Consider the following 27616-nt stretch of genomic DNA (forward strand, 5'->3'; position numbering starts at 1 on the left):
TCAGTGTGGGGTCCCTCCCGTGGGAGATGCTCCTTCCCAAGCTTCTCCAACGTGAGTCCTTCCCATGGGCTGCAGTTCTTCATGAACTGCTCCAGCCTGGGTCCCTTCCACGGGGTGCAGTCCTTCAGGAACAGACGGCTCCAGCGTGGGTCTCCCACAGGGTCACAAGTCCTGCCAGCTCCAACGTGGGTCCCTCTCTCCATGGGTCGACAGGTCCTGCCAGGAGCCTGCTCCAGCACAGGCTTCCCAAGGGGTCACAGTCTCCTTCAGGCATCCACCTGCTCTGGTGTGGAGTCCTCCACAGGCTGCAGGCGGATATCTGCTCCACCGTGGAGCTCCATGGGCTGCAGAGGGCTCGCCGGCTTCACCATGGTCTTCACCACGGACTGCAGGGGAATCTCTGCTCTGGTGCCTGGAGCACCTCCTGCCCCTCCTTCTGCACTGACCTTGGTGTCTGCAGAGTTGTTTCTCTCACATCTTCTCATTTCTCTCTCTGGCTGCAGTTTCTCTTGTGCACATCTCCACCTCGGAGGCACTATCGCTGTTGCTGATGGGCTTGCCCTTGGCCCGCGGCAGGTCCCTCTTGGAGCTGGCTGGCATTGGCTCTATCAGACATGGGGGAAGCTTCTAGCAGCTTCTCACACATGCCACCCCTGCAGCCCCCCCAGTACCAAAACCTGACCACGCAAACCCCATACAGAGGTAGAGATATATATGTATAAAAGGCATACGGTTTCATTTTGTAAACTTGGAAATATCTGTGGCTTGAATACAGAAAGAAAAATGTTCTAGTATACTTGCTGCGTAGTTTCAGCGAAGAAGCTGCTTTAGCTTCACGTAAATGGTATGATACTAGCTGGATTTAAGATCTTTTGTTTAAAAACAAATCAAAACTGAGCGCTAGTAGAACTGTGATTGTGTAAAAAATTATTTCCAAGTGTTGCAGCTGAATTGAGCTCTTCCTCTATATATATGTCATTTTAAGCTTTTAGTAATCTGTGACCCTGTCTGACCTAGAAGTAATTTCTTTCATGTAATTGTTTCCATCCTTTCTGTTTTCTGCCATGTTGCCTTTTAGTCAGGAAATGAATGAACTTTGTAAAAATGTGTTTAATACTTCTTGGTGGCTGGGGCAGTGCAGGAAAGCTACTTTTAAAGTTATTGTAGGAAAAACTGAAAACTAATATTTTGTGATATACAGCTGTGATTTAGCTTTTCTGACAATTTTTCTATTATTGCAGAACTACAGGGAACATAGGTTTCAGTTAAAAAAAATTATGCAGTAAATTTAAATTAGATAAACTTTAGAAAGAAAGCGTTTTCAGATACAAAATTGGTTTCTGTGGTTGTTGAGTTCTAGATAAATACTTTAATACCAGAGTAGCTGGTAAACTAAGACAAACAGTGTACACTGATGGAAGATAATTCAATCTAATGTCATCTGATCAAACATTAACATACTTCAAAAAAATCAAAACTAAAGAAGTAGAAGTTGTAATAGTGTTGTTAATACCTGTGATAATGTAAGAAATACAGGCCAAACTAACATAATTAGAATGACATGACCTAAAGAACAACTTATTTTTTCAGCTATCTAATAAGAAATATTATTTCTACCAAGTGTGGCATATTACTATACGGAAAAGTTTTTAATGTAAAAGTACAATGCATTTTTTCCAGCCTCCTTAAAAAGATTAAAAGGAAAGGGTGATTTTTCTCCTGCATAGCAGTGCTGTTTCAGAGTGAAATGATTGTTGTTGCCTGCCCACTTGGTTGTGGGATTTCTTGAAGAGCTGGAGAAGAAGTAGTAGTCTTGCAGGTATTCTTCAGAACATTAGCTGGCTTTCTGGGCAGATTCATTCTAGGTGCAACTATAAACTATACACTGGAAATTAAGCATTTCTAATTTTATATTTTTTCTAAATACCTTTTTAAAAGTATTACCTTATTTACCTGTGGATATAGATAAGAGCTGATCAAAGCATGGCTTAAGTTTCAATTTGATTAAATACGTAGCTTTGGAACTTTCTTTTGATGCACAGTGCATGCGTTCTTACTCGGGCAGGAGAGACCTTAGTTCACAGCCATAGCTGGTGGTATTGCCATGGAGCTAGTCTTTTTTTGTGAAAAGCAACTAAGTTTTCTTTCACTTCAGAAAGAAAAATCCTGAAACCTGTGTCGCAGTAAAGCAGGATTGCTGTCTTCTGGAAAGATCTTAAGTGTTCATTCCTGTTCTTCAGGAGCAGAGTGTTTTCTGCAATTCCCACTAGAGGCTGCTCAAATGCTAGTGCTAGGAATAAGATGCCCTCTAGAATTCACTTTTCTTCACCCTCTTTATTTTCCTATTCTTTGTTGTTGTCTTTTAATAATATTTCAGTGGCAAGTACAGCAAAGCAGGTGGTGAGTTTAAGTGGAAAAAACAGTGTTTGATAGGTACCTTACTAAATTATCTTAAGCCCTGCTGTGTTTGTGAATTTTGCAAATTAATAAGTCAGCAATCATTCTGAAAGGCAAGTTAGCATAATAAAGACATTTGGATTTTAATGCACTCAGAAAAGTCCATTACTTAAGCAGAAAGAGACAGCCAGTCATAACTGTAGTCATGATATTGCCCTTTGAATACATCTGGATTTTGTGAGAGGAAGTTAAGTACGTGGTAAACAATGCATGTTCCACATCACAATCTGTAGAACTGAAAACATTTTTTTTTTTCTCTCAGACTTGTTTCCACATTAATGGTCAAGTACCTTTATTCCCACCCCGCCCCCACCTCAAATGATCTGTATACTGATAAATACTTTAAGGAAATCTTTGCTGATTATATGATTCATGTTTCCTTTCTGACTATTGTGGAGCACTACCTTACTTGTTAGGGACTGAAAAAAAATCTTAATAATTGGAGCTGAACATACCAATATGCACACTAGGAAGTTTGTTTATGAGGTCTTAGCTTTTGCTTTTCTAGGGGGACCACTAGGACAGCAATTTCTAATTGAGTAATGGCTAAGAAAGTTGAAATTTTCTATCCTGCAAGATAGGCTCCAAGTAGAATGACCAAACCAGAACTGACATTTCAACTGATGCATTCAGCTTGCCGTTTCCTTCTTTTGAGCATCCAAAACACATTAATTTTCAATCACTTTTTCCTACCTTGAACTTAATAGTTATTGTCTTGCTTTATGAAGATTGCTTCTGTCTGTTACAAGCAAAAGTGAAATTCAGCCATTTGCCTAAACTCAGGGTTGCTTTAGGTTTTCTGCTATTTCATTTCATCATCTGTGTAGTTCTTTGCATCAACAATCAAGTTCATACACTGCAACAGATTAGTGCATCTGTCTCTGAACTGAAAACTCTTTTCTATTCCTTGGTTGCTATTTTGTTTGTAAAAATGTGATTTATCCTTCCTCCTGCAATTTACCTTCGCTCTGGTGTAGCAGAAGTCCTGGCAAAAATTGGAGAGATGGATTTGATGGGTGGATGAGGAGTTGGTTGGATGGTCACATGTAGAGGGTAGTGTTCAATGGCGCAATGTCCAGATGGAGATCAGTGACTAGTGGTGTCCCTCAGGCGTCCTTATTGGTACCAGTATCATTTTATATCTTCATCAATGACATAGATAGTGAGATTGAGCACACCCTCAGCAAGTTTCCAGATGACACCAAGCTGAATGGTGCAGTTGACACACCTGAGGGATGGGATGCCATCCAGAGGGGCCTAGACAAGCTCAAGGAACGGGCCTGTGTGAACATCATGAGGTTCAACAAGGCCAAGTGCAGGGTCCTGCACCTGGGTCAGGGCATAATATGATATTATATCATGATAAGATAATCCCCATTATCAATACAGGCTGGGGGATGAAGGGATTGAGAGCAGCCCTGCTGAGAAGGACTTGAGGATGCTGGTGGATGAGAAGCTGGGCATGAGCTGGCAATGTGCGCTTGCAGCCCAGAAGGCCAACTGTATCCTGGGCTGCATCCAAAGCAGCGTGGCCAGCAGGTCAAGGGAGGTGATTCTGCCCCTCTACTCTGCTCTGGTGAGACCCCACCCGCAGTCCTGCGTCCAGCTCTGGAGCCCTCAGCAGAGGAAGGACATGGGTGTGTTGGAGTGAGTCCAGAGGAGGGCCACAAAAATGATCAGAGGGGTGGAATGCCTCTCCTGTGAGGACAGGCTGGGAGAGTTGGGGTGGTTCATCCTGGAGAAGAGAAAACTCTGGGGAGACCTTATTGCTGCCTTCCAGTACTTAAAGGGAGCTCATAAGAAAGATGGGGACAGACATTTTAGTAGGGACTGTTGCAACAGGACAAGGGGTAATGGCTTTAAACTGAAAGAGGGGAGATTGAGACTAGATGTAAGGAATAAACTTTTCTCAGTGAGGGTGGTGAACCACTGGCACAGGTTGCCCAGAGAGGTTGTGAATCCCCCATCCCTGGAAACATTTAAGGTCAGGTTGGATGGGGCTCTGAGCAACCTGGTCTGGTTGAAGATGTCCCTGCTCATTGCAGGGGAGTTGGACTAGATGACCTTTAAAGGTCCCTTCCAACTCAAACTATTCTGTGCTTCTAAAAGTGTGAATAGTAGGCCTCTATTCACACAGCTCCATCCCAGAGTGACTAGCTGGTTAGAGTTTGGGAAAATAATTTCCACTTTGGGATCCTGAGGAAGGACATGGAGCATTAATCACCCTTTGATCTTTTATACAAGATTCACATGAGATAATTCAGGTCAGAAGGGACCTCAGGAGTTCTCTAGTCCATATTTCTACTCAAAGCAGGGTGAGCTGTAAGGTAAGATCAGGTTCCTCAGGGCTTTTTATAGGCGTGATCACTTTTAAGTTGATACTCCGAGCATTTACTGTTAAAGAGGAGATTAAGAGGTTTTGTATGTTTTCACGTGAATAGATACGTAAAATAGATAAATCTGGATATTTGCCTATCAGTAAAGGGTCTGTCTTCAGAGTAAACTTTCAAAGTCTGTGTTCTTTTATATTGTCACAAGGTCATGTGAGAGTTAAAATTCTCCCAGTATGCTTTACATTTGCTTTATTTGAATAATTGAAGGTTAGTACTGGTCTTGGTCAGCACAGTTTTGTTCCTCGGATTGGTACCAGACAGGAAGGAGTAAGCTGACAGTTTGCCCAAGGAGCAAAGTTAAGTTTATGCGTTCTGGATGGTGTTTTTCCCCCAGGTATAGACCAGAAGCCTGTGAGACCAAGATGCTGGGGCAAATATAGTGGTTCAGCATCCTACTGCAAAGGGAGCTTCAGATAGATCTCCCTTAATGTGGCTTTGCTGTCGCTCTTCACTATGTGATACGGACTGAGATTTGTTTATCCTTATCTGATCCCTTTACATATGTGTAATTATTACTGTATTAATCAAGTACCTTTATGAATTCCTGTTTCTGTTCAAGTGAGTTGTCCATCTATTGATACAGTTTGATACTCATATAAGTATTTCTTATAGCCCAGCTAGAGGCAAACTTTGAGGAAATGGAGAATCATCTGTTGTGTCTTGAGGACCTATGTGAACAGTGTGAGTTGGAAAGATACAAATGTATGCAGACATTACAGCTGGAAAACTACAAGAAAACAAAAAGGTAAATAAAACAATTGCTATAAATATAAATTAGCATAAAATATAAGCCTTTTGTGATTATTTTCCCCACATATAATATAATCCCTTTTATTTTCATCTTGTAAAGAAACAGTAATCTTTGACAGGAAGTTGCGAACTTGTAATAGATTCAGTGAACGTCGGTCTAAGTCTTGGTGATGAACAAAGAGCATGTGTGTTTGGAAAATTATCCCTACATTGTTAAGATGAAGTCATGCTTATTATTCCTCACAAACAAAAGGGCTATTGTTAATAAGCACTGACAAATTGTTATTTCTTTTAATCCCTTGTCCTGTTTTTTGAATTTCTTTATTTTCCCCATGTATTGTACCTGTAGAGTTAGGAGCTGTATTTTCCTCTATCTTTTAATTTCTGTCCTATCCTATCCTATGAGTATCTTTCACTCTGTATGATAGGTATTAATCTCCTGTCATTCTCTTACTTGCAAAGACAGGGCATTACTACTTGGAATCAAAGTTCAACTTGTAGTAGTATGTGTGAAAAGTCAAAACCTACAACTCTTGAGATTCATGTTTACCTAAAAGATAAAGTAGCAAGAGATAAATGTTAAGAGCTTAAGTAACTTAACTTTCTTGGTTTTGTTAATGACAATGCCAAAAATAACCTTACTGAAGGAGATAAGAAAAGCAGTATTAAGTCCGTTATATAAGTGAGGAAATGAGTTAAATTGAAGCAGTTTGTCAAAGGCAGTCTCTGACAGACCTCTGTTAGGGAGTGGTGGGTAGATGCAGATGCTGACAGACCTGGAGCCAGCACTGACAGGGGTAACTAGGTTACTTGGTCTGTCCCACCAGGTGTCCTCCTGTTAGCCAAGGGAAGCACCCTGGCACCCCTCCCCACTCCTCTTGATTGAGGAAGCAAGCATTGACTCGTGCTATGGGCAGAACCACTGGTTTGGTTTACGGTCCTACTTAGGATGTGTTGATCAATGGCAGGGCTGTGCCAGACAACACTGGTTACATTGTGCATAGCTTACATAGCTTATCTGTTTTATTCTTTCTTGACCCTCCTTTTGCCATCCTTGTACCTCCTTTTTTTTTTTTTTTTTTTAAAACTCCCTGTTTCCTTGCAAGTAAACAATCCACCCCGATTGCTTTTTCCCTGTTGGTCCTGGTTTTGCTACAGCTATACTCAAATTTGGTATTTCTGATACTATTATCTAGGGAATCTTGGCCTTCGATTGTGTTACAGATACAGTTACCAAAGTACTGCTGGGTGCAAGTTCTGCTTCCCAGAAGGTCCCCAATACCTTAAAGGTCTCCCTTGAATTTTCTGTGATGTTTGGCTGCCTCTCACGTAACCATGTCTCCTTTAACCATCTGTGAAATGCAACCATCCTTCATGGTGCTATCTTTAGCTTTTGTCAGCAGCTTACTATGTTATCGGTCACATCTAGCAATTTCTCATGTCATGTCCTTTAGTTTTTCACATCCTGTTCAGTTAGGTTAACCTCAGGCCAGGGCCTCCGCAGTCATCTTGTCATTTGCCTGTAACCTGGGTTTTGTCTTTCCCAAGCCAGGGCAACACCATTTTCACTGTCTCCAGGAGGAGTCAACAAGTAATCAGGACCCATTTAAGTAATTAAATATTTAATAGTCAATGTCAAAATTCTAAATATGTGCTATTTAAATAACACACATTTAAAATATGTATAAAGCAATACGTTTGTTCCCCCTAAAATATAGTAATCTTTCTGAAGTTTTCTGAATTTTGTTTGTTCTCTCTGCCATCCTCACTCCCTCTCTCCCTCCCCTAGCCTCTGCTTTCAACGTCAAAATAAAGTGTTAAACTGTTGCCTGCTCTGTTTAGCAGCATCTAATCAGTTTTATAAATAGAATGCTAAGCAAACTACTTAACGTAATTACAAGCTGATTACATTTGGTCAGATCTAGACAAAACAGGAAGAATGCAGGTAATTTCTGGTTGATCATTACCACTGTATTTATTTAGGTAAGAAATTAACTGATAGCTCATTACTGGAAGGGCACTTGCCAATGTAGATGCTTGAAGAAGGAACAGCCAGTTAACTTAATGTGAGTGTGATTTGTTATGTATTTTCGAAACTCATATTCTGTCTTTAGTGTTTGGGGTTTTTACTGTGATACCAGCTACTGAAAGAATTGAGTGGCACTTCAGGAGTCTATGCACTGTCTTTAACACAAGGATTATTTTCAGGGAGTGAGTGGTTTTGTCTTAAAAAAAAAAAAAATTATTTCCTGTGTTTTGACAATATAGGGATGAAAACTGAAATGAGCGCAAACTCTAGAAACTGGTTATTTTAAGCATGGAACAAAAAGTAATTTTATTGTAAAGTCACTGTAGAGCTTAGGCTAGAAGCTGATGTATTTCAAGCCTTTTGAAAAATCTTCCTATATGAAAGATTTAGAAGACCATGCTTTAGGTCAACATTAAATCTTTGAAACGCAGCTTATGGTAACTATGGGAACTGATTTTCAGAAATAGGTCTTCCTATTAAATAGAGCAACTTTATTTCAGTTCAAACAGATCAGTTTTTTCCCTTTTGTCATTGTGGTGAGTACTAGTTTAAAAATAGATTCCAAGGTGTTTTCCACAATATATTTTAAAGTCTGGTGTTTGGGAGGATTGATTGTTTTTCTGTGTGCTTATCTCTGGGTTTTTAATATTCTCTCTTTTTTTTTTTTTTTAAAATCCATTGCTCATGATACCAGTATTGTTCTGTGAAGTCTAGATTCCACACTTGTTTTCTCCAGTTAGTCTTGCTGCAATTGTTTGCATGTATGTTAGCATTAAACCGTGCTATTTTGTTTCCTGGCCTTTTCTCAATCAAGCGCAATTCTTCATTCCTTCCCTTCATTCTCCTGCTGAGGATGTACTGTTTCTGATTGCAGAAGACTCTTTGTATCCCTCCAGTTCTTGCATTCCCAAGGCAGTGCACAATGTCCTTTGGGAAGCACTGTCAGAAGCTCACTTTTCTGCCAATTCTTATGTACACCAAATTGCAGGCTTATGGCATAAGATAAAATAGTTCTGTCCTGAAGCTGTACTTCCTATGAGAAGCTCTTAGTACCATTTGTATCCATTGCAGATGGATCACCGTTTTTTGAACAACGGAAACTCCTGGTTATTTTATCAATTAAAAGGGGCTGCCCAACTGCAACATTTTGTAGGAATACATTGGGGATAGCAAAGAGTCCTTGTCACTGGAAATAAGTGAATACATTTTACTGTGTGTCATTTGACTTTAAACATAGTTGTCTGAATTTCAATTTTTTTAGGATGTCTTGTTTAAGAATACTTTCTGATTTCAGTACTTGTCTGCTTTGAGAACAGATATAGAAGGAAAATGAATGAAGAAATCTAAATCCTGAGTCTGAAGTATACCCTGATGCTAGGATATACTTCAACAGATGAATGTTTAGTAATTTTGCAAACCGTAGTGGAACTAATTTTTTTCTTTTCTGGTGAGATTTAAAGTGCTTTACCTGAAGAGAAAATATGTTCTTAAAATGTATATTTATTCCTAATTTTTATATTTTAGAGGTTTATTTGTTGTCAAATAATGTGTAACCTACTGCTTTGGTAATTAATGCAGTAGATGAGGAGTTGGACAGATTGTCATAATTCTCGTTAGATGCATTGCCATGATGGTGGTTTGATGCTTCTGGAGGAGGAGAATGTTTGATTCACTTTTGCATTCAGAAGGGTATAAAATTTACGGTAATTGATTAAATTGGAGATGTATATGTGAGAAAATGTCTTAATCAGTTACCACCGTTAGGTTTGTTTCTTCTGTATAGTCTTCCATTAGTTTTATCCCTCTTTCCAATTGCTTTCAGAACATAAGGGACAGTAAGGATTGTTGCAGTTAGATACAGTGGCTTATGTTAGGCCTGACCAACATAAACATTCAAAAAGTAAATACAAAAAACTTCCTTAGACAATTCAAACTAGTCTGCTTTTTGAAAAAGTGCCTTCTTACTTGGGCCAATTAGTTGTTATTTACTCACTAACATGCAAAAATATTTAGTATTATTTTTTTGCTATGTTTTGCTTTCAAATACTATCTTTACTTCCTGCAGTATTGCTGTAAAAAGCTGCCATTTATTTGTGATCTTGTTTAACCTAAATTAATTATTTTTTTTTACTAAGGTCAAAAGAGAGAAGATGAAATGGGTATTATACTGCCATACAAAATTGTGTTGCCTAAAAAGAAGACTTCTCTGTCTGTAGATCTTGTTTAGATCCCACAGGTTCCCTGTGTGATAAGCTAGAACAGTACTCTGTATAGTACATCATCTTCAGTGATGATTCCCTCCCATCTGGCAGTGGTAAATTTAAATTGTACCTTCATAGCCCTTTTAAGCTTTACATGTAATTTATCGAATTAACTTTTTATATGTAAAAAATGTATCATTGTTGTAAATGTTTCAAACAAGTATTTTTTTTTTTTTCTTCCAACACTAAATGTACTGTGAATTATTTCTGAGACTGTAGGTACATGTTTCATGGCTCCTATCAAAATTTTCATCAAAGTAAAGTTTCATGCCATATTCTTCTTGATCAGTCTTCTGGTGGTATAGAGTTTCAGCTACTATACCTCCATGTACCTGGATACATAAATAATGATTTTGCAAGGGTGGAAGCAGAACTTTTATTATCTTCAGGACAGCTTTCATGGTAGACATGCAGTGGATGACTGGCCTGGAGTTTTCATTAGGCATTAATTGTATGACTATAAGTTTCTGTGCTCGAAGCAGAGTTCATATTGCAGAGATCTTTTCCATCCTGCTGTTCATGAGTTTGCATACAGCATCAGTAGCAAGTGTTTTCACGGTGATAACTGACTGGAATTAGTTTTATGTCCATCAGTTACTGCACTTCTTTGGACGGACATATGGAATGTGAATTTCCATTGATCGTGAAAAACTGGGCTTGCACAAGTTTTGGAAAAGTTCCCTTGATAATTGTGCTTCCTTTTGTGTAATTTTAGGGTTCTGAACTTCCTTTTGTTTGCGAGAACACTTGCAGTACAGTATGCTGCATGCATCAAACCCAAAGGAGCATGCTGCTCTGTTATTAGGGAATTTCACTCCCGTCAGTGCTCAAAGTATTTGAAAACATTGGGCAAGACTGAATACAAAGCAGATCAAAAGACTGTAGGGTTTTTGGCAGTTTTTTATATTATTTGCCAAGTATGAATGTGTGGTATAATTTCTGTCACTTTGAAGTTGATTTAATTTTGCCCTTCTTTTTTGGTGGTCTTTGCTTGATGCAGAGAGGCAGTGACATTGTTATAAAGAGATTTGTTGCATATCTTCTCCTTATAGTTTCATCTTCTTTCGAATAGGCATATAAAAGATATTTTTCTTTGTTGGCTTTTGTAACCTGTGATTAAAGACTCAATGTTTGTGTTGGATCCTCTGCATCTTACAGCACCTTTACTAATGTTTTCCAGAACATGTTAAACATTATGTCAATCCTGCATAATTTTCCTCTGTCTTTATATAGTGCTGGTTACTGGCCATAATCTGCAAATCCTGTCAATCTGTTAGTACCAGGCATTCTTTGTCCAGATTTACTGTACCAATAATAGAAACAGATGGCTTAAGACTGCCTTAATCATTGTTTTGTACTCTCCCTCACCTCAAAACTGCATTATTTATCAAAGTTAATTCATTCATTGTGGCTAGTGGCTGGAGAACAGGGCTTAGGCATTTTTCATTACCACACTAAAATCCATTCTCTGCTTTTGAAAAAGGTACTGTACCTCCTGATAAATTCTGTCTTTCTCACTATGAATTATGTTCCTGAGATCTTTAATAATTTCTTTTCACTTATATCCAAAACCAATTTTTTAAAAAATTGTTCAAAAAAATGTGTTAAGTGCATTTATTGACACCACCTCTGAGAGGGAGATTTTACATTCCTGTGTCAAAGGAATCTGTTGAGGATGCCTGAAATGGTACAAGTTGTAACTTCCGTCTGCCACAATTGCATTCATGCTGCGTGGAACCACATTCAGCGTTTTAGGTCAAGAGTGCATATAGGGTTATAGGCTTTTTTTTACTATTCTGTTTTTGTGGATTTGTAGGTGTAGTATACATCACTTAGTGAATAAAGTTTGGCCAATTTTTGAATAATGTAATTTTTTTCTTTTAATGCTTATGGGGGAATTGATGGCCAAGGTAAAAGAAGGTCTGGATTTTGTTGCATGACTGTTTACCAAAAACAGGTTTGCAGGAACCCTTTTTGTTTCTAGGAAAGACTAATGATGGTGGAGTTGATGGTGGAGGTGGACTTTGGTAGAGTTGTTTGGACCTTCTCTTAAATTTCTTCGTAGCTTCTAGTTGTTTATAGCTTCTCTTAAATGTCTTCTTTCAAATTTCAGCTTAAAACTTTGATTCCTAAACTTTTTGTTGTATGATAAAAATAAGCAAACTGTGGTGATAGGTGTATCTTTTAGTGATGCAATGACATTGCTTAATAAGATAAAGTTCAAAAAACCTTAAATTTAAAAACTGTCACCTTTTTGGGGATAGCAATAGGATGAAAGTAAAACCATAAAACCTGGGTCCTGTACAAAATCTTACATCTGAAGCCATAAGTTTTTAGAAGGAGCTAAGACTTTGTTCTGCGTTTCAGATTCCAGTTTGGAATGGTTCCAATGCTAAACGGCCTGTATCAGTCTTTTAGCAGAAGACAAAACACTTGGTTGCTTTTAATGATTTCTCTTCTACGATTTTCTTCTGTTTTTCATGCCACCTCCTTCATTTTTACTCTTCTTTTGAATGATAGCACCTGAAAAGTGACCCCCAATGTTCTTCATCAAGATAAATATTTGTTTCTTTTTTTGAAACATCCAAAGAGAAATGCTGCAATTGAGTATGGAAGCTAAAAAAAATCTCCATTGCAACATTATTTACATTCCTTATTTCTTTGCTCTTCTCTTTTACTGGGTAAAATTTTGCATTTGATGTGAAGAATCCTGACCTGTCTTCAGTGTTTCTTTAGATAAATAGAAAACCTTGCCTGCTGCTTAATTCCAACATCATTTTAGTAGTAGTTTTAGTTTTTATTGATTTTTCTTTACTTAAAGGCTTTTCATTACTCAGTCTCAAAGGTATTTCAGAGTAGTAGTTGGCTAAAGTGATCTGAAAAGGGTGCTCAGGGAATCTGGGGGAGGGAAAACATTTTTGTGTCATTGTCATAAGTGCTAAACCAAAGTACACAAAGTATTTGAATTATTTCTGTGCACCATGCAAGCGATATAAATTTTGAATTCTCAGGTTTTTGGCTTTTAGTTCTGATGAAATCCAGAGGAAAATCCCTCTGATGGCTTTTTAGCTTACTAAAGCTTGAATCAGGCTGTGGAAGGAATTTTTTTTTAATCTTATTTTAAAATTTAACTGTACCAGATATAACCGGTGAAATGCAGTATTTCTCAGGGGTTTTTTGGATCTTGTTAGGTGCCAGAAATATTTTTTAAATTAAATTGCACATAAGCAGGTATACTTTCTTTAAATGTTAACTTTTGGGTTTGTCTGTATTTTCTGCTGGGATAGAGTTAAGATTCTGGCTGGGGTTAAACCACGACAGTTTTTAAATAGTATTTACAACTCAACATTTATAAACACATTTCATTGTAAAATCTTTCAAATTTAGTCCTCAGTTTTTACCAGTCATATGCTGTCTTGAGATTGTCTTTTGTTTATGCATGAGTCTGGTAGTTTGAATTTATTGGCTGTTAATTTTCAGAGCTAGTGTTATAAAATTGTTCCTGACATTCATTTATGACTTTATTACTTTCTTATCTGCCTACTCTTTTCTTGAAAGTAAAATATGGAACTCTCAATTCTGGCTACTGGCATCATTGTAAAGAATGTGGTGTTTCTGTGGTCTCTAGGTGTTTAACTGAATTCCCTGGTGTTTTTTTACATTTAGAAAATTGATCTTAGTGTTACAGCCCTTTGCAAGATACAGTAGGACCTGAGAGCTTTGTCTTACTTCTGTTGAACAAACTAAATTCCCATTGATTTCAGTAAATTAAAGCAGGATCGTTTTGACGACTCCTCCTCCCATATTTCTCTTTCTGGATTTATTTTTGTTTATCAGTGATAACCAATGTAATCTTATTCCTAATGTCCATCTCTTCTGCCCAGTGACTAAAGCAGGGTTAATCCAACGATGCGATGAAAAGCCTGAGGGGCATGGGAAGGTGATTGGGAATTTGTATTTGCCTTTTAACTATTTGTGTAAGTTCTGATCATGTCTCTGTGGGACTAATATATATTGTACACAGTTTGTTTCACCTGTTGTCTCTAAAATTACATGTTCTCATCAAAAACACAAGCTTCAGCCCAACTTTTCTGTTAATGAGTAAGTTGAGACCACTGACAACATGATCATCAGAACATTCCAGGTAAGTTAAAAATGATAATTCAAAAGACACATCCTGTCTCAACAGAGCTTCAAGGCATTACAGTTTTAATTCACTTCAGAATTCATTGTACTTCTTGCAAATAAAAAATTGTGTAAAAGGTATATGTCAGACTAAAATGGAGTATTGCATTTTTGTCAATGTCTATATATATCCTTTTCCTCTATACCTGTGTCTCAGGGCTTTTTTGGTGAGATGTTTCAGAGAAGTTCTCGGTGGCATCTCTTGTATTAACAGTGCTTTGATTTAATTTCTTCAGGTTATTTGAAACCATGAGACATTATCAGCACCTTTTTAGGCATGGTGCATAGTGGGGGTTAAAGTCAGATTTACCTATGTCCATCATACTCAGAAGTAGCCAAGAATGATTAGTGTGTCTCTTATGCTGACATTAAAATATTCCTGAATATCATCTTTGTCCTGACTTAAGTATTATCTTGAAGAAGTAGGCAACCAGGCTTATGCAGTTGGGGTTTGCTGACAATTGTTGCCCTTTACTTGCTGCTATCTTGTTGGTCATTTTCAACTGAATTTGAGGGGTATAGAATTTCACAGAGCAATTAAGCCCCCCAGCTATTTTATGAAAACAAGCAACTGGAAAGGAAGATATGAAAATTATTGCCTATATGTGTGGCCAGACAGTTTTCGTGGGCATAACTCCAGTGTAGATTGAGCCTGTACAGCCTCTTGCCTCTCGGGAAAGTAGCTGGGCTTCATAAGTCACACCTCACACAGAACAAGATTACTTTTAAAGTGCCTCCATGCCTTTATAGTCTGATTATTTTAGTCTTTAGGCTGTTATTTTAGCCTTTTTGTCTTGCTCAGTGGTACTAAGCTTCATCTTTCACTGAAAGGAAGTATTTATATTGTATTATAATACAACTGTTAATTATGTCCTTTCTTCTGAAAGCTTACTGTTAACTGTAAAAAAAGTAAAGAATGTTCTTATTTGTGTAACTAGCCAGATTGGTTGGCACTAACAACATTTACTAGCTAAAGCAAAAGAGCATATAGTATGATGCCAAGTATTAGGCTGTATTTGTTAGTGGTCAGACTCAGCCTGGGAGTTCCTTTAATCCTGAGTAGATGCTGGGCAGCCCATGCTGGGCTTCAAGAACCTTCATGTGTAGTGAGGCTACGGGCAAGGCAGGTGTGTGTTTTCTTTCTCATAATAATGGAAAGGATTCTCTCATCCATCTGTGAAGTGCATGATTTTTTTGTGGGCAAAAACCTCTGTAAAATCCAGGGGCATTTCTCTGTGGAAAGCTTTCCGTTGCCTTAAACTAGTTAGACAAACGGGGCAGAGGGGAAGGCTAGCCTTTTTGTGCAGAAAACATGTATAGGGTAATACACGTTTGAGCTGAAGCAGCTGACAGAACTCTTCTGCTGAGATGATTCATTGTACTACAGTTTTGTCTTCTAGCATGACGTTGTTAGTAAGCTGTCCATCAAAGGCTGAGCTCTGCTGCTGTAGCTTTTGTATAAACCTAATGTGAAAAATTATCTCAAAGAATGAACAATTTAAAGTAAAACAAATACAAAAATGTGATATAGCATCAAAGCTGGTAATTTAATATGGCAAAATCTAAAATAATAAGCTACTCATTCAGGCCTACTTCTGATGCAAGTTTTTCCTCCTGCTTGCCTTTTAACCTTATTTTGAAGACAACCGTTTTCCAAAACTATTTGCAGTTTCATCTTTTTTATTTTTAATTACTCAAGCTAACTGGATTTTTTTTTCTAGAATGTCAGTGTTCCAAATGCATAGTTTCCTTCTTAATTTAAGTTCACTGTATTTACTTCTGCAGATGATTTTTTTTTTTTGTCTCTAGATTCATAGAGAAGATATAGGAGGTATCTTCTTCCTGACAGCTTATGCAAAATATTTATTTACTTATAAAAGGGGAGGAGAAATGTAATACTTTGTAATAAATCTTTTTTCTGTACATCTGTCTAGAACTTTGCAGTTACATATCTAGAAAATGTACTGATATAATCTTAGACCATCTGTTTTTTCAGTGTCTTTAAAAGTCATAGTCTCCTTTCCATTTTAAGTTTAGTGTCTGGTTCTTACCAAAGCTGCTGATGAGCAAGATTTAGGATTAAAATTTTAAAACTTAAAGTTTTTAATTTGGATTACTTTATGAAATTAAAAAAAACCCTCCATGTTGCTGATGCAGAGCATATTTTCAATGAGCATGTTTTTTAGTATATATTTCTAAATGTATGTTTTATTAAGAATATTGTGGGAAGCCGCAAGAACGTTTGATTTATGTATGTTGTCTAAAATATAAAGAACCATCAGTCTTTGGGTCTGAAGTGGTATGGGGACATGAGGAAATGCAGATGCTTAGGTTCCAAATCTGTATGTTTACTGTATGTCAGTCATAGATATTTTAAATTTTTCAGAGGTATGTGTTCTAAAAAAAAGTTTTGTCAGATATTCATTTCCAGCTTTCTTAATGAATGACAGTTATATATGTGGATATAGTGACAGCATCTTAATGCATCAACCCTAAAAATACTGATGGATTTTGAAAGGGAAAATTCTGGGGTTTTAGACAAAAACAATGACTATAACTGTCAGTTGGTTGCTGTATTACCATCTTGTTTGCTAATCTGTTCGAACACAGTGACAGTAGTTGTTTTGTCTTCCCTTTTGGAGACAAGTGGCATAAGACTTTCTGATTTTAGGTGCAAGTAGTGTAGTTTTTTTCCTCTTACTTTCACAAGATGTTTCCTCAGTATAGTTTTGTTTTGGTCTGTGGAAAACAAGCATTTCCTGTGATTGTTGTTTTTTCAAGTAGTATGCCGGTATTAAAAAATGAGTGCGACTTGTGAGAGTGTTTAAGAATTTTGTAATTTTATTTAGAGTATGCAAGGTAGGAAAAATTTATTAAGAGTATGAACCTGTAAATCATAGGTGTTGTGAAGTAGCTTTTTTCTCTGGTAAAAATGGGAGAAACTAGCTTGGGAAAGGGATGGAGGAGAAGCAGGAGGGGAAGCAGATACTCACAGGAAGTCACAACTAATAGGCTTCTCTACTGTAAATCACACTATAGCTTATTTCCTGGTAAAGCACTCATTCTTTCAAAAACCTTTATTTGACATTTGGTGACAAAAGTGGGATGTTCACTGAAAATGTGGAGGTAAATGTATTCTCTTGCTTCTTTTAGAATACTTTGTCCTGCGTAGAAAATAAATTGTTTCAAACTCGAAAGAATTTTGTCTGTTCTTGATGCAAGAATAAATGCTGAATTGCATCATCTGTTAGGGAGGAGAGGGAGTTGTTACGGTATAGCACATGTGTTGTGAAACAGTGTATATGGTAGGGGACTCAGTAATAACTGATGCATGCTTTAGTATAGACTCTTCACTATCATGGATATTGAAGAAAATCATTTATCTGGACAACTTGTTAGTTCAGTCTTTTTTTTTAATTTCTTTTTCTCAAAATCACTTTTCTGTCAAAATTCAGAATCTAACTAGGCAGTCTGCAAGGCACAGACTGAAAAGGTATTTGTTCTAAATGAGTGTTTTGTAAGGAAAAGGCCAGCATTCTGCCTCATCTAAGCTATTACTTTGATTCTTCTTTAGCCTCTAAATTCATGATAAATCACTACTTTGTAGCGATGGCAAATGGAGCATTTTGCAATTTCTTGAAATCGGAGAAAATATTTCCCTTAGTGTTATAGCCTTTGCATTCACAATTGCATAACAACTAAAAGCAGAAGGTGGTCTGGTATGAACAAAAAAAGATAATATTGCTGTTTGCTTAATTGCTTAGCTTTCTGGTATGTGATTATTGTGGATTATCTGTCACTTTCTGTACGTTAAAATCCTCTTCTCTGACGAATGTCATTATATGCCTCTGTTGCCTTTAAAGTGTGTTGTAACTGAGTGAATGATACTGTCAAATTTCTTCCTTCACTGTTGCCAAAAGGATTTTGAATAGCGTTGATGAAAATGAAACACTAATTGTTATTCACTGTTCTATAAATTGTCAAAGCTTTGCTAAGCAATGGATGTTTTAGTACCTAAAGCCTTAAGAAGTCTTGGTTATTTTTGGAACGGTGTATCTAGAAATTATGTGGTTAGACATAAATGTGCAGTATTTGTATAATTGTACATGTTTATAAATAGGTAGTAGCCTACTTTCTAAATAGATTAATAGTGTTTGCTTTAGATAAACACACGCAGTAATATTACCCTTATATAGGATGATAATAAAATTCTTGGTTTTTTGTCTTTTAATGAGTCTTAAACCATGTAAAATATCTAGGTGTAGTATTTCTAATAACTTTTTTCTTCTGCTTTTCTCCAACAGGAAGGAACTTGAGACCTTCAAAGGTAAATTCTATTTTTAATTTTCTACTTCAATGTTTGCAAGAGTTACAGTAATTCTTGTATTAAGTGAAACTAATAAGGAACTGTTTCCATTCTACATTTGATAATGTTAATTTCCTTCTGACCCAGCAGACTGTTCTTCAGCTTACCTGTTGTTGCTATTGGTTTCTTTGGAAGAGTTATAACTCTACAAAGAACACAGATGGTTCTATTGACTTAGCTAGGTTTCAGAGATTCTGTATCTAATTTAAGCTTTTCCCTTGGTGTTCAATTTTGGAAGTTAAGGGCTTTTGTATTCAACTATTTGATGTCTTTTCCAGCATGAATGTGTTTTTGACGTGTGTCATAGACTGTTACTTGTTAGACTTTTGTCTAGCTATTTCTAGGAAATTTTCACAGTATTATGTTATATCACACAAATGCAACTTTTATAGCTCAACTTGTTGCATATACATGATGACGTATACAGATATCTGTCCTAAAAATATGCAATGGCTAGAAACCCTGTCATGTATTATTGCTTTGTCTGTGGTGTGTAGATGGAACACATTACCATTTTCAGTAAATCTTAAATTCATGCTTACTCTACCTACTAATGTTGATGTTTGATCAGCTTGATAATTGCTATTGTCTTTTACTTTGAATAGGGTGTGACTGTGGCTTTGTGACTAGTCTTTATTTATGAGAACAAAGTCAAGTACATTGACTTATGTCAATGAATAGTCTCTTGAAATTGAAAGAAGGGATGGAAATTTCTATCAACTGCATTTCTCGTTGCCTTTTCAGTTCATTACTATCTCATCTTTACATAATGCTAAAAAGGAAAATAATAAAACTAACTTACAGACAAGCAACACAGATTATGTAAAAATGCTACTGTCTGCAACTTACCATAATAACCCTTTTTTTGATTGATTTGACAGCTTTCAACACAGACTAGCTCAATACACAACCAAAGATAATGCTAAGCTCATTCTGTTCCAAAGCAAGGTAGCCGCTTTGTAGTACCTGATGCTTGTGAGTATAGTGAATGCTGGGGTTTTTGTTTGTATTGATTAGGCATTTTAAGTGAGTTTCTGGAAGCCAGGAGGATGGTTTCCAAAGTTATTTCTCTCTTGGCTTCTTGTTTTTCCAATAGAAGTTGCAACTTTATTTGACAGTAAGTATTTTACAAAGACAATTACCTTCATGGAAGAGGAAGGTGTTAGCTCTGTGTTGACCTTGAAATTTATACCAAACTAGGTAACTGGTTCTGTAATGTATACAGTGGCATACAGATTTCCGATACCAGTTATGAAAGGCTTGTCTTGGGTAGACGAGGCTTGTCTTGGTAGCCGAAAGAAGGTTTTTAAAGTAACTACAAAGAGGAAAAATTGCAAACAGATGCCAAGAAAAAAGTCAAAGACTTTGCATGTTTCTTTGCTGAAGAGTTCAACTGCAGTCTGTGGCTAATGCAGCCAATGTAAATGGGAAAGGAGTAGGATCTTGTGCTATAACAAGAAAAGACCGAGTTAGAGGATACTCTAGGTCTGTTGGACATTTTTGAGCCAACTGATCAAATTTATTCTAAAATACTCAAAACAATTGGCAGAAGCTATGGAACGCTGAAAAAGCGCAAAGTGACAGATCTTTAAAAATGAGTATTAAACATCAGTCAGGCTAATTTCTGTGTTTTTTCATACAATAAACTGATGAACAGGCTTGTACATGACAGAAGAGAAGGGAGTAATAGCTAAAAAACTTTCAAGAAGTCATAGCAAGCAAGTCTCAAGTCTTTCTAGAAGATGACAATATGCTTTTTAAAATAAACCATAGATACCATATTTTGACTTTGGCAACAACTTTCACTGTTGTGCCTGACATTTTCCCAGGAAATTGAGATTAAGCTACTAAAAAACAGGTGCATGGCTGATGGAAAATACAAACTTGGAGGAAATGTTTTTATGGTTTCTTGCTTACTAAGTTGTTCTTTCCCAGATCTGATGCTACTTGGAATGTTTGTTGGTTAACCTGGATTGTAAAATAGAGGTGTTAGTGGGCATCAGTCAGTCCTTTTTCGGCCTTTTGGACCTTCAGCCAATTTCTGAGTATCTAGCATATATTTCATCAGCTGATTAGAAATAGGGAGAGTAAGAGCTTCCTGGTCACGAAGGATTCATCACTATGTAGTGGCAGATGTTTCAGTTCTACAGCAGCTTTTCCCTGTCTAACTGGTGGCTCCCTCTTGCATTCTTTTTTTTTTTTAAGCTATTTCCAAGGCTTGCTAGATTTGTGCAGAAAATGAGCTGTCATTGGGTTTGGTTTAGTTTCGGTTGATGAAGCATGCTGAAATAACTCAGTAGATAGCCGTAGAAATCCTGGCACAGAAGAAGGAAAAGGCAGCAGCAAGAGCAGGAAGCATGTCTAAATTACCAGTGTAACAGAGTAATATAAAAAGCAAATGCTTCATTGCCTAACACATTTTAAGGTTGAGGTGAGGAAGTATTAGTACCATTAAGTAAAGCTTTTATGATAAGATCTTATCTTTCTTATCTTGCTTATAACTCTAGTTTGCTGTATTCAAGAAAGGTTGGTTCCAACTGAAATATGTTAAGTAGGTAGTTAGGTAGATGATTCTTTATGTTTTTATACTGCAAATATAGAGTACATCCTCAACTAATTAATCCTTGCATAACTGTTCAGAGTGAAATGTGTTCATAAACGTTCAAGTCATTTAAAAAACAAAAACAACAAAACACAAAAAAAACCCAAAACCAGCACAGCGGCTGAAGTACCTTTATATACACTTGTATCTTTCAATGCATATGCAGTTGCAACCGTTGTACATTAAATTGTGTTTTGGTGGAAAAGAATAAAAATGCCAGTTTTCATAATAGTAACTTGTTATTTGTGAGTTTGAATACCATATGCTAAAAAGTATTGGCTTCCAGGTTAAGGATGGTAAATGTCTTGCATAAGAATGTGTTTCATAAATATGTAAGTTCATTCTGTTTGAAGCTGCAGAAACTGAAGTACCACAAAAACATTTCTTAAATGTGTTTGCTAGAGGGAGTAAAAAGAGGATTGTATGCACGTTTTTCAGTATCCAAGTGTAACTCTCACATTCACCAGTGCTGAGTTCTCATGCCTTGCTCAGGATAGAAAGTAAGTTTTCCTGGGATTAAGAAACTGAATGGTAGAGTCTGAGGGTCAAAATAGCACAGCACTGGAAACATGAATTCAGTGAAGCATCCCATCAATTTCATAATGAATTCAGAAAAAATACAAACTGTGTATTGGCACTGACCACAAAAATGCAGGTCTGGCTCACAAGGCAGGCAGGCAGCTTCTTTCAGATCTGTTTTAAAACTTTACTTCCCTCGAGTTTTGTGTATGTGTAAATATAAATATAGATACACAGACATAGTCTGGATGAGACCACTGTAAATTTGTGAAATCTTCAAATATGTATAACCTTATAAATACTTTAAGTGCCCTCGTATACCTCATATTTACTAAAGACTTATTTTAATACTGAAACAAAATCAACCTTCACATAACCAAGAAACAGAATTGTTTCTGGTTTCATTTAGATCTTCCTACTTGTGTGCACTAAGGTACAAAGTGGTAGTTCCTTGACCTATTCAGTATATTCTTTGAGGATACCAAGTGTCATCAAGAAGGGCTCAGACAAAGCTCAGTGTATATACCTGTTTGCAGCACTGAAAAGTGTTGAGAATCCACTAACACTCTTGCTTTTGATGTTATTACCTTTAAGTAGCATGGAATAAGTACATAATACTATTTTAAGAAATGATGAATTATTTTTCTATTTGTTAATGGAGATACTGTTTTAGAATTTGTTCCTGCCTTTTTCACATTTGTATTACAGATTGCACTCTTTCATCATGAAAAGTAGATTTTATTTTTCTTCCTTTTGCTTTAAAACTATTTAAGGGCCAGACATTCTTCTTTGTTGTTTGCTGTGTCCATAGTTTATAGGAGCAGAACAAACCTCTCCAGTCTCTTTTCTTCTAACTTCAGGAGTTTTCTGTTACAATGTAAACGTAACATATTATTTAATAGTCTGTGATGCTGAGAAAGTGAAGGTTAGAAGCTTTCCTACTTCTTTATGTTAAAGCATCTCTCTCTGAAGAAGGCAGAGAGTGAGTGTGTGGAGTCCCTGTTGATACTGCTACAACACTGAAGTGTGAGTGTGCACTAGGAGAAAACATCTCAAGGGTTGTCCAGTTTTTGTTTGTTTGTTTTTTTTTTTAATTTATCTTTCAGAGAGCAAAGCTTTCAAAGATGATAGACTTATGGATGAAAACATTAGGTATGCCTATGAAGTAGCGTGCAAGCTTCTTCCTAGCATGCATCAATTCCAGTGTTCAGAGAACCACTTGCAGGAGCTGGTTTATGCTCTGTGTTTGTCCTGTCCTGGCTGAGGCTTATAAAGCTGCTTTAAAAAAATGTTCTGTTGTGGGTCTTGGCAACTTCTTGCAATAGTAGAATTTATTGTAATCAATAGTTGTGTGTGTGTTTCTTTTTAGTATTTGATGGGTTGTACTCTTCCATGGTTTAAAAAAGGACATGTATAATTTTTATTTTTACAGCTTAGAATCTAGAAATTATAGCAAATACATGATTATTTTTTCTTGATACTTGAAACCTAGTGCATTCATGACTGCACTGAGATTTGAAATCATTCCCCTATTCTTCAAGGCACATGGTACAATTATTTATTTATTTATTTATTTAAAGTTACTTTTTCTTCTGTTCCAGTGCAGTCAGGACTGTGTAGTAAATATTTACAGAAGAGTGTTAATGTCTTTAAAAGATGAAAGAGTGAAGCAGAGCAGTGGGGTAGATAATAGGAAAAAAATTAAAGTTATAGAAGTGGTGGAATTGCACAATGGTAATAACATATGCTGCTGAGTTGACTTTGTCCAAGTGGGAACTGTATACACGATACAGTAGTCATACAATAAAAGTCCCTTTTTATTAAAAAAAAAAAGTTTAGGACAAAATGTTTCGAGTTTGTTTCTGGAAAGAAAACTAAAGCAATAGAGGCCATTTAGAAATCAGCAACACAGCGCTTTTGGACAATGAAAGGTGGCAGAAACTTTGTAAGGGCAGATATGCACGTGGCTTTGGCTACTGAGTCATGCATATTTCTAAGCTTTAACAGGATTAGTTTCATTCAAGCTCAGAGAAACTGACCATATGACCATTTTCAGCACTTCTATTTACAATACAACAAAATATGTTTTCAGTTCTTTGCATCAGAGATCTCTCCCAAACAAGTCCTGATACGTTTTAAAAGCTTTATCAAAACACTCTTATGGTGAAGTAAAAAGGTGTTTTTTCTTGATTTTTCTCTTCTAGGTTAAGTCATTGGGTCACATTTGATATGCAGATCATTTGTCGTCCGTCTTCATGCATCTGAGGTGCTTCTGTTGAAATTGCAGTTTTCCAGTCATTTTGTCAGTAGCTTAAATATTATTGTATCTAAACTTTAATTTCCTGGCTTTTACTGTTCCCTTCTCTAAGAGTGCACAATATTTGGAGCAGTCTGTTGCCTGTATGCCTTTGTTCTCCTTTTTTTCAAACCTACTCACCCCAACAGATAGTATATCAAACTGATTTTTTTTCTTCCAGTCTAGGCATCTTTATGGTGCTGTATTCTCATGGCTGTCAAAATAAACAACTTTTTCCTAATCCTCATATTGTCTTCCAGATGCATGGGTAATATGTAGTGGAGATCTTTACAGCTTGTGGTTGACAAAGCTCATAGATTCAATGATGTAGCTCTTCTAGAAGTTGTGGTATAATTTTGATCACAGAATCCTCTGTGTTTCTTCTGAGCAAGAGTAAATGATATTGTGGTAGAAAATCATACCAGCCACATGGAGTTTGTTTATTTTACTATTTCTAAATATACTATACCAGAACCTGTCATATTAGGAACATTCAAGATGAAGAATTTTTTGTTGACAAATTGTGTCCATAACCAAATTTTTTAATAATGAGAGTTCTAATTTAATGTTGTATTTTGTGATTTTTGCATTTCAGTATTTGAATAGGGGAGGGAGGGTATCTTTGGTGGTCTGTGTGCCTCTTCCAAAACATGCTGTTGGAGACAGGCAGTGCTTCTGCTCTGAGTGTTTCCTGATTGTTTTAGAATTTATTTAGGTGACCATGGTCAAAAATTTCAAGATATAAAACTTGTAGCACAGATACAAAAGAAGACAACTCTTACTTTGGTATACCAGAAAACAGTTGGGAAACAATTGCTTCAGCCTATTGTAATAAAGCTAAGATGGAGTTAAAATTTCAAGGATATTCAGGTTTCAGGGTTTTTCCTCATAATTTTGCTGAGCTGAAAATATTCTGATAGATTTCTAGTTAATGCTGTGTGTTACCAGCTTCTTTCTGATCCAGGCTATGGGAGGAGAACCTTCCAACTTTGGATGTCCTGTGTTGTCTGTGGCAAGAATTGACCAAGACTCCCATACATTGATAACCATTCTCTTGAGACATGGGTACTTCTAGTTAAACCTTGAGTGTGAAAGGCAAATAAGTTTAACTACTTAAGTCTTCCATTGTAGTGTAAGAGGATAAGATAAATGGAGAAGATAGTGTCCTTATAGCTAGTGTGCTTACAGATTTTGTTCTTTATGTTTTCAAGTGTACAGACTCTCAAAACTGTTTAACTCTCAGGACACATTTTAGAAGTTTCTAGATGAAATGAATCTAGCTACTTGTAACTTATGTCCTCTTTTTCGCTGTCCTTGAAACAGATATGGACTTCAAATCAAGTCTTTTAAAAAATATAATAATAATATTTAAAATTATTTTTAAAACCCTTTTAAATAAATAAATTTAGGGCAGGTTCACTCTTGGTCTTTCACTGATTTCAATCCTCCCCAGTAAATAGCTGAATCTTTATACATCGGGGCAGATCTCACCAGCACTGAGATGTAAAAGCTTTCAAATGTGCATTTCTGTAGCCCACATGTCGATGGTGCTGAGTTGCATACACCTGATTCTGTTTGGCTGGGTTATCAGACTTAATGACATACTTTCATAACTGGTTCTATATATGAATACAGACTCAAGAACAGTGGCAGTTTTCAATTTTAAGTCTTGACAGAGACTGCATGTGATAGTGCACAAAAGCAATTACTTGCCTCTTGCTGACCCCCTAAACATGACTTCTTTTTTTCTGTTGGCAACACTATTCTATTGAACATACGGTGCAGTTAAATTTTGTTAGCTGCCTATGACAAGACAACAAAACATTTGCTGGATTAAGTGTTATGTGTAGGGTGAAGCAAACTATAATGGGTAGTATCTTGTGTATGCATTTATTTTGCAGATGACTGGAAATAAATTTGTTACCCAATAGGTTAATGTCTACAAGTGTCAAGTCTTCAGGACACACAATACTTTCTATACAAGAAATAAAATTTACATTTCAATGGGGGGGAGGTTTTTTAGTGTATTTAAACTGCAGAAACAAAACTATCTACAATTTTATCTTGAATCGCTACATCAGAATGCTGTTCCCGTTACGCTTTGCCAAATGATGGGCTGCACTGTCAACTGGATTAGTAATCTGATATGATGGGATATTATTTCCCCTCCACCCGTTTTTGATTAGTTTTCAACTAGTGAGGGACAAACAGGGCTTCTTTGATACTGGCAATACAGGCTTGGGTGGATCTTGGTCAATCATAAAATGGCATTAATTTCTATGGTGGTTTTATGTATTGGAAATGGGTCTGAATTTTCAAAGTTGTAAATAGGGAGTAAAGTTTCTAGAGGAAATCTAAAGTTTAGAAAGGGATTCTATAGAGATGCCAGATTATTTATGGACAAACTAGATAATCAAATTTCCGTGGAACAGATACTGTGTGCCCTTGCAACTCAGCTGATGAAAGATAGTTTTTGGTTTTGTCACTTCTACCCCAGACCACTTCTGGTTTGGTACTTCAAGTGCTTTTTTTACTTTTTGTTTGTTGTGTATTTTGGCTACAATGTAACTTTGTATGTTACAAATTTGGTAGTGCCTTTTTTTTTTGTAATCTCTCTGTTCAACTAGATTTCAGGATTTATATGATGGCTGTCACTTGAAAGTAGTATTCAGACAATGAGTGAATGTAACCCACAGAATGCTAATGTTACAGATATTTCTGCAACCTTGTGTTTATTAGGTTTTTTATGCTAGTTCTGACTAAGGGAGAGTGGAGGGTAGGAACACTTTTTTTGTTTTTTAAAATTCTGCTTCTTCTACATGTAATTTTAGATAGTCTTATGTTTTTTTTAATGTGGCACCCTTATGCTCTTTCATCCTGTCTTATGTTGCTTTGTATTTTGAGGGAGCTAGTTTATTCTCCCAACAAATTTTAATATTGATGCATTTATGTGGCTTTCTCTTTTTTCTTGAGTCCTACTCTTTTTGTATTCTAGTGTTACACTAAGTCAAAAGCCAGAGGTCAGATGTATCACAAATTTGGCATCACTGCAGCTAAAAATAAGATGGCTCTTGAACGTCTAGGTAGAGCTCCTGTCAGCTGCAGTAGAAGTTGGCCCTGTGCTGGAGTCAGCCTTGCAGAATCCTGTTTTTTTTTTTTTAAGAAGTGGAGGAGGCCAGTGTAACAACAGAGTTTTTCTGTGGCTATTGCCAGGGTGAATAGCAACTGTGTAGATAATAGGAAGAAATTTCATGGGAACATAAGTCCTGTCATATTCAGTTTGCACAGAAAATAAAACATTTAAAGGTGTAATATTTTAATTGTCTGTAATTCTTAAATGATTGATGTGGGGAAAAAAAAAAGCCTATTTTGTCTACAGCTCTAACTTGAATTCATTCTTTAATTACCAAAGTCCAGAATGAAGGTGGTATTATGTCATGGTTATTATTATTTTGATCCTTCCCATATATGTTTTTGGTATTACTTTCACCAGTGAAATAAAACCAAGTTTCACAGGCCCACATATTCTTGGTAATTTTTCCTCTAATGATGATGACTGGAGAAGTTATTTGCTACATAGTTCCCTTTTGTTTGTATGCTGTATTTTGAAAATTGTCATCAAGGAGCTTTTGAAAATGTGATCTTTTTAAGTAAAAGATAGGAATTGTTATGGCTATCACTGTTTCCGGCAGCGCTGCGCACCCTCCTAGACTGAAGGGGTAACATGTGCCAGCATTCCAAATTCTGAGCAACGCCTT

The 27616-nt window shown here is 36.6% G+C and overlaps 1 protein-coding gene across 3 annotated transcripts in view; it reads left to right on the plus strand.

The window, feature by feature from the left end:
- Positions 1-27616, plus strand: part of DTNBP1 (dystrobrevin binding protein 1) — a 68721-nt gene that overhangs the window by 10785 nt on the left and 30320 nt on the right. For all 3 annotated transcript variants that reach the window (XM_010284975.1, XM_010284976.1, XM_010284977.1), the window contains 2 exons: positions 5463-5595; positions 18380-18402. In XM_010284975.1, coding sequence (XP_010283277.1) covers positions 5463-5595; positions 18380-18402 — 156 coding nt within the window. The remainder of the gene's footprint in view (positions 1-5462; positions 5596-18379; positions 18403-27616) is intronic.

This window comes from Phaethon lepturus, unplaced genomic scaffold, assembly GCF_000687285.1.
Source record: "Phaethon lepturus isolate BGI_N335 unplaced genomic scaffold, ASM68728v1 scaffold17664, whole genome shotgun sequence".
NCBI classification, from domain to species: domain Eukaryota; kingdom Metazoa; phylum Chordata; class Aves; order Phaethontiformes; family Phaethontidae; genus Phaethon; species Phaethon lepturus.